The sequence below is a fragment of the Neltuma alba genome, unplaced genomic scaffold (assembly GCF_004799145.2).
Source record: "Neltuma alba isolate B1F8T4 unplaced genomic scaffold, ASM479914v2 tig00011299_pilon, whole genome shotgun sequence".
NCBI lineage: Eukaryota > Viridiplantae > Streptophyta > Magnoliopsida > Fabales > Fabaceae > Neltuma > Neltuma alba.
Genome location: NW_021636008.1, coordinates 233,042 through 245,520, shown reverse-complemented (window position 1 = coordinate 245,520; position 12,479 = coordinate 233,042). Strand labels below are relative to the sequence as shown.

Below are 12,479 nucleotides of genomic sequence, written 5' to 3'. Positions count from 1 at the left end.
CGAATTATTTCATCTTATGAATATCTTATTGATGTTGAACAAATTTGATTATTGAAGCTGAGAATACTTTATGGATATGAAATTGTGTGGAATTGGATGGTTGGATTGTGCTGTGTTGGTTGTGCTGAAATGTAGTTGTGGGAGGCCTGATTATTTATACCACGTGGTATAGCCGCCACTTGGCGCCCAGTGGTTGGCATTAACATTCTTAGGGCCCTTGGTATCACCCTTCCTTTGGCCGGGTCAAGGGTCAGCCCAAGGGACATGACACCTTTCCATATTCCAAAGAAAGGGAACCTATGGTCCGATATGAGCTCTGTAACTTTTGGCCGAGTTACACCTCATTATTGGAGAGCTTGGTGCAGTCTTGTAAAAGAGACGAATCCTATTATGTGTGTATAGCCCATGGGTTCTGTCAGAGGTTACAAGGAGGTTATAAGGATGGTTGATGAAGCTCTGTGCATGCAAATTATTTTTGAATTATTATATATTGTTTTCTGTAAAGATGTTTAACTTATATGTTATTTGAAATTGTACTTTGCCCGCTTAGCTATCTTGTAATCACTCCCTGGATACTTGTTGAATTGGAATTGTGGTTATTGGGTCAATTTGACTCACCCCGTGGTTATTTAACATTTTTCAGGCGAGGGTTCAGGTGTTGGTCCCAAGGGGAAGGTGTCCGAGGCTTGAGTTTTCCTTTCCACTCTGTATAGCCTCTATTTTGTTATACATGATTTGACTGATGTATATTGCCAAACTTTAGGGCCTTTTTGTTTTAGTTAACATTATCATAGCCTTCCGCTGCATTCTAGACTTGTACTATTGGGCGGAGCCCTTTTTGGATATAGGTGACTGTTATGTTGATTACGATTGTTATGGCCAGTGGTAGCAGTTATTTTGGTGGACCGAAAATGCTATAGTCCATTCATGATAGGTCTTAGTTATTTTTGAGATTTTAGAGATTCATGATGGGATTTGTTATACACATGAAAAATCAAGTATTAATTACTTCTTATTACATTAATTATCTTTACTACTTTAGATTAGTGGCTACTGCACTGTTATGAATGTATATTGTTAATGACTATGGTAAATTTCTATTTGATTTATTTTGTCTTTCCTAACATAGTTAACCTTTCGAAGTAATTATCGCCTTGAAAATGTTTAGTTACCATGAATTACGACGAGGGTTGTTACATGTAACACGTGTTCCAAGGCTTCCCACTGTCTGACAGTCGGGGATGCCATGAACTGGCTTAGTACACTAACTGAATAAGTAATATCCCGATGAGTTACAGTGAGATAGTTTAACTTGCCAATCATTCTCTTGTACCTCTCAGGATTCTCAAATGGTTTGCTCTTTTGAGCCTCAAGCATCCGTTTCTCATCATCAAGAGAGTCATCAGGCGGTATGCTCCCATCAGCGTCAAGGAGTGGGTTGTGAACCATAGGGAAATTAGTCGGTGCTGCTCCCAACTTCCCAGTTTCCTTTAGTAGGTCAAGGACATATTTGCGCTGTGTCAGTAATATGCCCTTCTTGCTTCTCATAACTTCAATACCTAGAAAGTATGTCAGAGAGCCCAGATCCTTCGTCTGAAAGTGGGAATTAAGAAAGGACTTGAGGGACGAGATGCCTGAACCATTACTGCCTGTAATCACAATGTCATCTACATATACCACCAAGAGAATCATGCCAGCCGCTGTTCTCTGATAAAATACAGAATGATCGCACTTGCTTTGGCTCATGCCAAATTTCTGTACAACAGTGCTGAACCGGTCAAACCATGCATGAGGACTTTGCTTCAAACCATACATGGACCTCTTAAGGCGACATACTTTCCCACACTCCCCCTGAGCAACGAACCCAGGTGGTTGCTCCATATAGACCTCTTCATGGAGATCCCCATGCAAGAAGGCATTTTTAATGTCTAACTGATGTAAATCCCAATCATAAGTAGCAGCCAGAGAGATGAACAGACGAACAGATGAGAGCTTAGCAACAGGAGAAAAGGTTTCAGAATAGTCAATGCCATAGGTCTGTGCATAACCTTTAGCCACAAGGCGAGCCTTAAGGCGATCAAGTGTGCCGTCAGCCTTAGTTTTCGGAGTTAACACCCATTTACATCCAATGGCCTTTTTGCCTGCCGGTAAATCGATCGGGGTCTATGTATTTGCCCGATCAAGGGCCGCCATCTCCTCTTCCATTGCAGCACGCCAACCTGAGTGGGCCAAGGCTTCACGAATAGTTCTGGGCATAGAGATAGTATCTAGGGAGGCAACAAAGGAACTGGACACAGGAGACAAGTGGTCACAGGAAACAAAAGATGAAATAGGATGGACACAAGTATGTTTACCTTTGCGAAGGGCAATGGGTAGATCAAGAGAGGCATCCGGGTCTGGAACAGGAGGTGTCTCAGGATTAGGGTCAGAACGAGGTTCAGTGGTGCTCAACTCAGGATTTGATGGCGAAGCGGACAAGGGAGGAATAGAAGCTGGCGTGGCGGTAGTAATCTCCTTTGACCGTCGTGCATACACATGATCAAATGGTTGAACGGGTGCGGGAGCGGGTGCTTGCGATGACGGTGATGGTGAAGTGACAGAGTACAATAGAATGTCATCCTCCTCCGCAGGTGGGGAAGAACACGAGAAATATGGTGTGGACTCTTGAAAGGTGACATCTGCAGATACTAAATAACGACTGAGAGTAGGTGAGAAACAACGATAACCTTTTTGGACCCGGGAGTATCCAAGAAAGACACATTTAAGAGACTTGGGGTCTAACTTTGAAATAGATGGACGTATATCCCGCACAAAACAGACACACCCAAATATCTTAGGAGCAATAGGGAACAAAGGCTTAGAAGGAAAGAGGGTAGAAAAAGGAGAGTTACCATCAAGAACAGAGGAAGGCATTCGATTAATAAGAAAGCATGCAGTGGAGACCGCGTCAGCCCAAAATGGTTTAGGAACCTGCATTTGAAACAAAAGTGCATGTGTCACTTCAAGTAGGTGGCGATGTTTCCTTTCGGCAACACCATTTTGAGCTGGTGTATCAACACAAGACGATTGATGAAGTATACCATTTTGAAGCATGTAAGATTGGAACGAAGCAGAGAGATATTCTTTAGCATTATCACTTCGTAAGGTGCGAATAAAAACATTAAATTGAGTTTTAATCTTGGCACAAAAGGCACAAAAATGGGAAAACAATTCAGAACGATGTTTCATTAAATATAACCAAGTTGTTCGGGAATAATCATCAACAAATGTAACAAAGTATTTAAACCCTGCTTTGGACTCTACAGGACAAGGACCCCAAACATCAGAATGGACTAACTCAAAAGGGGATGAAACCCGTTTATTGACACAAGACACTAAGGGAAGACGATGATGCTTGGCAAACTGACATGACTCACAATCTAAAGACGACAAATGCTGAAATTGAGGATAAACTCTCTTGAGAGAAGATAAAGACAAATGACCCAATCGACAATGAACTTCAAAGGGAGAATGACTGCTAGCGCAAGCCACCGCATGAGACACCCGATCATCCAATATATAGTGCCCGCCAGATTCATAACCTCTACCAATAATCCGCCTCGTCAAAAGATCCTGTATCAAGCAATGAGAAGGAAAAAGTGAGACCCAACAGTTTAGTTGACGGGTGAGTTTACTGGGAGATAGGAGATTGAAAGCAAGTTTAGGGACATTTAGCACAAATGACAAACGGATAGAGGGAGTGGGATTAACAGTGCCAGAACCGAGAACTTGAGACTGGGAACCATCAGCGATGGAAACACTTGACGGATTAGCAAAAGCATTATAAGAGGAGAAGAGATGGCGGTTACCTATCATATGATCAGTAGCCCCGGAATCTATGATCCACTTTGAGGAAGAAGAAGCAAGGGCAGTAGCATTATTACCTGTTGTAGCCGTGGCACTCACAGACGGCGTAGCAGATTTTAACTGGGCATACTCAGCGGCAGAGATCGTGACTGTGTCACTGGCTTGTGTAGCCACGTGGGCAGAGTTATTTCGTTGCTGTTTATTCTGAAGTTTTCGACATGTGCGTTTTGTATGCCCTGGTTCTTTGCAGTAATAACACACTATCCCACTGGAGTCAAAAGGGGCTCCCCCTTGCTTTGAACCACCACGGGTAGGCCCCCCGCGGTTATCACTGGGACTACGAGTCTCATAGGTGCCCTTACTGAGCAAGGCACTTGTAGGAATACTAGCAGCTGGTGGCAAGAGATTCTCAGCTCTCATTACTCTGGAAAACACATCTTGAAGGTCAGAAATCTCAGATCCGAATAAGATTTGAGAGCGAACTGTGTCGTACTCAGGTGGGAGACCAGTAAGAAAGCTCATAATAGCCATTTGCTCTCGTTGCTTATGCTGAACCTTTAAATCAGCAGTAAGCGGCATTAACACATTCAGCTCTTCATACATCCTCTTAAAGTCCATAAAGTAGGCTTTGAGAGGGCGATTTTGTTTCTCAGAACGATAAAAAGCTTTGCAGACCTCGTAAACACGAGAGATATTTCCTTTTCCTGAATACAAAAAATCTAAACAATCCATTAGTTCCTTAACCAATTCACAGTGATTAATAGAAGGAATAATCTCACTGTCAATGGAATTACGGATCTTGAAAAATAGCCGTGCATCATCCCTCAACTAGGCCTTTTTTGAATCAGTTGTTGGAAGATCATCGGTCAGATGGTCTTCCTTCTCAATTCTTCGCAGATAGAGACGAATTGTTTTACTCCAATCCAAATAATTTACCCAAGTCAACTTATGATCAGTAATTTTAGTAACAGTTGGGACAAGCTTCGAGACAGATTTAATTTCAGCCATAGATGAAGTGCATTAACCAAAAGGAATGCGAAAGAGTGTCACACAGGGACACAAAGCATGATACCTGAATCACCTAATGAATACCCAAGTAGTGAAAAGACCAACAGCTACACAGGGAGCTGCAAACAGAACCGAATTGCACAAAAAAGATGAACCGTACGGACACCGGAGTGAACAGTACCGAAAACTTGATGAACAGTGCACCACGCCGTACCCACACCAAGGAAGTACCACAAACTTGCCGGAAATCAAGTGTCGCCGTCGATCGTCGAAGTCGCCGGTGAAACGGGTGTCACACGCGCCGTCATGCATCGGCGTGTGAATTTCCGGTGGACTTGCAGGAGGCGCGTGAGAGCCACGCGCTGGCGTTAGGCAGGGCGGTGGTACGAAAGGAAGCGCCGGGAAGGGGGGTTACAAGCTCACACGGTAATGTTGATACTGTAGCAACCGAAAATTACCACCCAAAAAAGAATCTCACGCTCTGATACCATGTAGAATACAGAATAATATGGAAAATAATTCTCTTGTATTTCATTGCTCAGAATATGCACATATATATACAAGTGGAAGGAGCCTTTGCATTAATGGCTCATTATGATAATATCATATGATATCATATCCTAATCATAATTACATAATATTTACATAATATCATATCATATCTCTACATTATTCAAGATAGAGATTACTAAGAAAGCTAGAAATTATTCTATTTTTGTATGGTTCTTAAGAATCGATGAAATTCAGAGTTTATTAAAAAACAATTGTTATTGAAGACCAAGCAATAGATAGCCAGAGCAATGCTTGATTACTTCAAAACAAAACTTGATCTACTAGGCCCATCAATTAAATAGGAAAGAACTCCCTGCCCGGAGAGATACTTATATTTAGTGATCAACAGCATTTTAAATAATATATCCAATAGAAAGATACCTGTGTCTAGCGAAAAAAAGGGGGGGAAAAAAGTGGAAGAACTCAACCGCATTATTTGACAACCTATAAACAAACATGCAACTTCTTCCAACTATATGATCTTTTTACCCTCCTCACAAACATTTAAAATATAAGACGCAACAGGCACGACCCCATGCCATGATGTTGTGTACATCTGATGAGAAACTTCATACCACAAATTAGAAAAAAAATAGTGTATCAATCATCAAAAAATGAAGTCATTAAGTTGAGTATATTTGCTCTTATGTCCATTCTTCCCGATGATGTATGCACTTTCTTCCGTGTCTGCATTCAAACAATTCATCCTGTGCCTGTTCATAAGGAAGAGTTATTTGATGAGGCCAAAACCACCCACCATTTGACACTTCGACATGCTCTAAGAGAACGTCTGATTTCACGTAGGAAATCACTAAAACCATGGTTTTGACGGAAGCAGCCGGTTAGCTGCTTTCGCCAAAACTGTGGTTTTAGTGATTTTCAACGTAAAACGAAAGAGTGCCAAGACAAAAATATAATAGTCAACAAGAATTGTAAAAACATTTTACCAGGCGAAATGGTCTTCACAGCATATAGAACCCCATATAATTGCAAGACCAGCTCCTTTCCTGCATTCACAGGAAATTAACACAACAGAAGAAAGGGCATGGATAGTTCTCATCAAGCATAATATGGTAAAGCATCCAATGAGAACTTTGTGTAACTGCATGCTTCAGTAGAAGATGGGGATTGGAAAATGATGACGTTGAGATCACATACCAAGTTGCAGTATACATGTCGTAGAATTTTTCAAAGGCTTTACTGAAGCAGTAGTGGCAAACCAACAGATCCTTAATGCAAGTCACCTTGCAAGTTGACTTGCAACATTTTACCTACATTGAATACAGATTTGAACAAACATGTATTGGTACAGTATTCCACCCACCAGGATTATAGTCAAAAATTGCCTCTACAGCATTCGTAACTGACGTTACCTCAATGGACAACACCATAGTTCATACATATTACATGACACGTTAAAAGTAAACACACATATAAGGTCAGGAATTAGTCAAAAAGAATGGTCAAGAAAAAGGAGAAACTTACTAGACGTTTAAGCTTGTGTGAGTAAAACTGCTGATGAGATGGGTGTGTTCGTATATGCTCATCCAAGTGTCCTGCACTGGAAAATAGGAATCTCAGAATCACCTGGATTGTTGAGACACAAACTAGCTAACACACACACACACACACAAAAGGTTGGAAAGATGTTGGGGGAACGAAAATTGATTGCATCCGCGTGACTTTTCTTCCCACAGTAATTTTCTCAAGTATGACTAACTGAAGCAGATTCTGAGAAAAGTGAGAAAAACTATGTAAACCGGAGAATTGAAGTTCCATGAGCTAGGGTGTGCAGTACTATTTGGCATCCCACCTGCTCTGATGCAAGCCATATTTGCTCCAACTATCTCAATGCTACAGGGAATTAATTTCAAGAGGAGATCACGATAGCCATTTGCTTTCCAAAGAGATGTTTTAAGATTTACAAAATTCTCAGAACACCAGTGTTCAACAGACTGGAAACTAAAACGCCTTCCATTTCCCCCATAAAGCCCCTCACAAAATATCTATCAACAGCCCTAGTTATCCTCCTATTAAGCATGAAAACAACCATGCTATCACAGAAAAGGGACAATAGATCCCTCTGTCTCTTCTCTTTTTCTCTTCCCATGAAACCAGGACGTCGGCTCTCCATTTACTAACTCAGAAAAGGTTGCCCCCCAACCCCCCGGGGGGGGGGGGACTGGGTTCCAATTTTACTCCAAATCCTTTTTTGGTGAAAGGATCAAGTATTCTCAAAGTCTAGCTTCAAAACAAAACCATTATTCCCCCCAGTTTATCACCATCAACAACCTAATTAGCTATTAAAGCTGCTTCAAGAATCAATTTACCTACATGAGATAAATGCACTCCGGTTCTCAAAGTAGTACTTGATAAAACTTCATCCAGCTGCATGTTATGTGATTAGAGTTTTTTCCTTTTCTTTTCTTTTTCTTTTTTGAAAGAAAAGAAAAGCAATGACAGCTAAGATCAACGCTTTTGTCATGTCATCAAATGCAGCGGCAATCTTAGCTTACATCAGTAATAGGGTCGTGAATCAAAATTTCATCAAATATCAATGTTCAGGCCTATGTTTATAACATTTCATATAGAAAACAGCTTGGATTTCAATTACCTCCTACTAAAGACTAGAATACCGTGTGACAGCAAAAATTGTTTATTACATCATTCACGAATGGCAACATAATGGTGCATTGAAAGATAAAAAAGAGTATACAGAAACATTTCCACATCTCACTAGAAAGATGCATTCTCCAGAATACGGACTTATAAGCGTAGGAATCATCACATTCAATAATTAAAACATTAGAAACCTTTTAAGAAACTTGCAAAGATCGAAAGATATGAAGAAATTCTAACGGACAATAGCTATGGATAATTCTGAAACAAAATACGTAATCAGTATATAAGTGTTCAGCTTACCCATCACAAATGACAGTATCACAATCAAGGCATGTCGCCAAATTTGATGAGACACGGCATGCATTACAACTTGCTGACAATATTGTTTTACTAATTTGGTGGCATCTGCACATAACAGTCAATAAGACTATTATAATTGGTAAGAACTCCTCTTACAACACAAAATACAAAAAGAAAGTTCCAAACCTTCTATATAGTCCAAGAAGATCCTTAGGAATGGAACTTGATTTCTTATCTGCTACAGTGGCCTAGGTCAAAAGGAAAAAAAGAAAAGGAAGAAACTTTAGCAGACTTTTACGTTGTCAAATATATAAATTCATGGAATGGAATAGCCGAGCAGGTGGAATGCTATGACTGAATAGCATGACAAACCTGGATGCTAGTATTCACTACACAGTCTTCAGCTAGGTGCCCAGGTTTTTGGCATTTCCAACTACAGTAAAACAACTTGCTGTAAAGATATACTAATCCAGGGAAGCAAAGAAGTATATCTATTTGCATGGATGTGAGCAATGTAAAAGCTCTCATTGTAACTAAGGATGGGGATATTGATGTTTAAATTTCCTAGAGCATTACACGGTATTAAAGATAGGTCAGCATCGGGGTTGTATCAGAAAAGTCATTTGAGCAGATGAGCAGATAATTATAGACTTCTTGTCAATCAGTTTTATCCTGCCATGCCAATTGGCCAACCAGAAGAGCCCTTTTTGACTCTAAGGACGGGATGATTGAAGTAGAAACATACCATTCATAAGTACAGAGGCTTGATCTTGTTTTTGACCAGCGATGCCGGTTATAATCCCATGTACTCTCACCAAACACAGGCACTGTTAAACCATAATCAAGTCTGGATGAAGAGAAATCTTGAACTTGGTCATGACAGGAGCCCTGAGATCAGCATAAATTAAAAATGAGAAAACTTAGAAAGCAGAACATGTGGAACTCTTATTACAGATATCTAACAATAAAAGCACCTCATTGAGTCGGAGAATTTCCAAGAGTTCCTTTTTGCACTCCATACTACAAATGTCATCATCTGTCTATCAAAGCATGTAAATATTAACATGACCGGTCATTGCACAAAGCACAACATGTAAAGTGTTAGCTAATGTGATTACAAATATCACAGCTTACCTCATTGCATATATACTCTCCATATCTACCACATATGAGGCAAACAGGTTCTTCAAGAAGAGGAAATCGTTGTTCATTTCTGCTTTTGACTCCATCAAATTCTTTTGCATCGCCTTATTAATGCCCCAATTCAAACAAGACATTAGAACATTATGATACTAATATAGAAATAAAAATAAGCTGTCAAAAGAAAACTTGTAAACATGCATATCAAGAAACAAACCAGAAGTCGGAAGATCCTGCTTTTCCTCACATTCTAAAGGGAGGCTTTCGTCACCTGAGCATCCATGAAGATAATAGAAAGTTAAAAAAAAAAAAAAAACATGGCTAATTTCTAGAAAATAATATATTTCTTTAAATTTTTCCCAAGAGACAGGCACGGCAGATCAGTTAACCAATCATGCACAAATCAACATACAAGAAGAACAACAATATAACAATGCATGCCATCACCGGAATATAATAGTGTGTATATATATTTTGTAATATTCAGAATATCCTCAAACTACTTTTGATCTCTGTTAGGCTGAAAGCATTAAGATTAAAGGCCTTCCAACAAGTGTGCTTCCCAGAATCCAAACTTGTGTTTTCCTCCTTACGGTGTGAGATCACTTACCATTTCAACCAACAACTTGTTGGTTAAAATAGTATATTTTATTTTGAAGGAAAGAAGGATAAAAATTAATGGCTGTCAAGTGTTGAAAGAATCCAACGAATCCAAGATAACATTTCCAAGTTTCCAATGTACTCCATTTATACAAGCAACAAAGTAACTGCATCTGTTGAAGTTTGAGGAAGACTGAATTAGAAGGGCGGAAAGCTAAACCCAATGAAGAAGAGGATGCAAAACTGAATGAACAAGAAGTGTAATTCTGAACAATGAATTCATCGGTTCACATGGTCATTTCAATAATACATATATACAATGCCTATCTTAACTGCACAGCACATTCTGGGGAATTCACATGCCACATCCGATTGCTAGTTTCATTCTCTTTGCATCTAACTAACATAACTACCATCATCTTTCAACACTATATCAGTGGTGTAAAATGTTTCATAAACTTACTAGTGTAATCCACCAAGCTTATGGCAGAATTAGGGTTCCCCTGCCACAGAGAAACCAGAACATCAAGAACAGAAGATGGAAGAGGAGGAGTAACTTGAAACATATTAATCCAGCCCCAGTAACTGAATTACCAGAACATCTTCAGTCAATTTTTCGTAAGGCAGAGACGAACCGACTTCTTTCCTGCTCAAGGCAAAATAAATGAATTCCCCAGGTAGACCATGAACTGGAAACATTGCAATGAATGTGGACTTATATATCAAATTCGAAGCGATTAATGAAGCAAAAGATCACGATACGTGCCTTCTCTTTTCAATGTAATCGTGATGTGACAAAGAGATGTCGTTCTCTTCAGAGTCAGCTTCAATGGTTTGCGGTGGGTTCGGATTCCGGCGACGTTTCTGGGTGGGCTTTTTCTCCTCGGATTCAGCCGGAACATTACCGGTGGCGATATTGTAAGCTGCAAATTGCGTAAGCCAAATGCCTAGCTCTGAATTAATACGAATATAAAATAATTAAAGACAAAAAAATTCAAGCAAAGCTTGACCTCTGAGGTTCTGAAGAACGGAGGAAAGACTGAATTGTTTTTTGTAAGAGATAGAAGGGTTCTTGTAGAAATTGGTTCTCGTTCCCATTCTCTCGTTCTATGTGCCTCCGAATTTCAATATGCAGAGCCTCACTAGCCAACTGATTTCAATCGACAAGAGAGAAAGAAACCGGTGAACAATCTGATTATGCCGAGAACAACACAATAATAATATGCTGCAGTCATCAACACGGATCAATCACCAATCATCAATATGACAACATAGCGATTAGCATTTCACAAAGGCGCACGAAGCACGTAGAATGCGAATTCAAGTGCCGTGAGAATTATCTGTCATGTCACACGTGAAGTATTATCCCTCACCTTCCGGGTAACACACCCGCATATTCTCAAGCAGTCCTCAACGGTCCAGGGCATCCCAAGGGCAAGGTGAAAGACAGGCTCTCCTTGCTTAAATGCCCGCCCTGACGCTTGATAGTGAGAAAATTAAGAAAATTTATTAAGTTAGTTACTTGTAATAAATATGTATTTTTTTAAAAATATTCTTTACAAATCATATATATTAACTAAAACTATCATTTGATAGAATCTTTAATATATACAACTACCATAAAAATTACTTTGAAAAAAATAAAAAAAATATGAGAAACAAAATAGATTGAGATTTTATATTTAGAATCAAATTAAAATTCAAACTAGTTCTTTCATTAAGAATCAAAGATAGTATAATAGCTTAGAAAATTAATTTAGAGATATTCAAAAAATTAGTTATTTTGATTATTTATCACAAATATGTGTTGATCTCCTTAAACTATCTTTTTCCATTATATGCATTAAATTATTACAATTATTCCTTGGTGGGTCATCTTTAAGTCAATAGGGATATTTTAAAGAAAAAAAAAAGAGACGAAGTGGATTGACATTTTATATTTAGAACCAAATCTAATCTCTAACTAACTTTTATCCTACCTACGAATCTTAATATAAGATTCAATTGACTAATTTAAGAAAATTAATAAAATTACTAAATTACTTTTTTTTTGGTAGTAGAAGAATACAAAACTCACTAACTAGAACAGTTCGACGTGTCAGCGTATACGCAATTTGTAATAAGCTGAGGCATGTTGGAGAAGCGATGATCCCCAGGAGCTGCGCTGAGGCCTTCCTTTGCTCATAAATCAGCAACCATGTTTCTCTCTCTATAGCACCAACTAATGTAGGCGTCCCACTCGCGTTCTAGGACCTCAGTGATTTCCTTGAGCATGACTTCGTGATGTCCTTCCACTGCAGCTTGACTCTTTAGAGCTTCGACCACCTCCAAGCAGTCAGACTCGATAATGACATAGTGATGACCAGAGTCCCAAGCATACTTCAGGCCCCAAAGAATGGCCTAGGCTTCGG

At 39.4% G+C, this 12,479-nt stretch overlaps 1 protein-coding gene across 2 annotated transcripts; it reads right to left on the bottom strand.

Moving 5' to 3' along the window:
- Window positions 1–5,740: 5,740 nt before the first annotated feature.
- On the bottom strand, window positions 5,741–11,486 carry LOC114711556 (uncharacterized). 2 transcript variants are annotated; one of them, XM_028895960.1, is made up of 15 exons: window positions 11,079–11,486; window positions 10,835–10,991; window positions 10,663–10,757; window positions 10,532–10,571; window positions 9,686–9,739; window positions 9,463–9,575; window positions 9,303–9,368; window positions 9,074–9,216; window positions 8,701–8,761; window positions 8,515–8,576; window positions 8,329–8,433; window positions 6,892–6,967; window positions 6,565–6,677; window positions 6,354–6,413; window positions 5,741–6,119 (listed from the first exon to the last, which is right to left on the bottom strand). In XM_028895960.1, exons 2-15 carry the CDS (start codon window positions 10,968–10,970, stop codon window positions 6,014–6,016), a joined length of 1,230 nt encoding a protein of 409 aa, XP_028751793.1. In that variant the 5' UTR covers window positions 10,971–10,991; window positions 11,079–11,486; the 3' UTR covers window positions 5,741–6,013. The 2 variants fall into 2 exon arrangements, with proteins under 2 accessions (XP_028751793.1, XP_028751792.1); XM_028895959.1 differs by having other exon boundaries at window positions 10,663–10,714.
- Window positions 11,487–12,479: the final 993 nt, after the last annotated feature.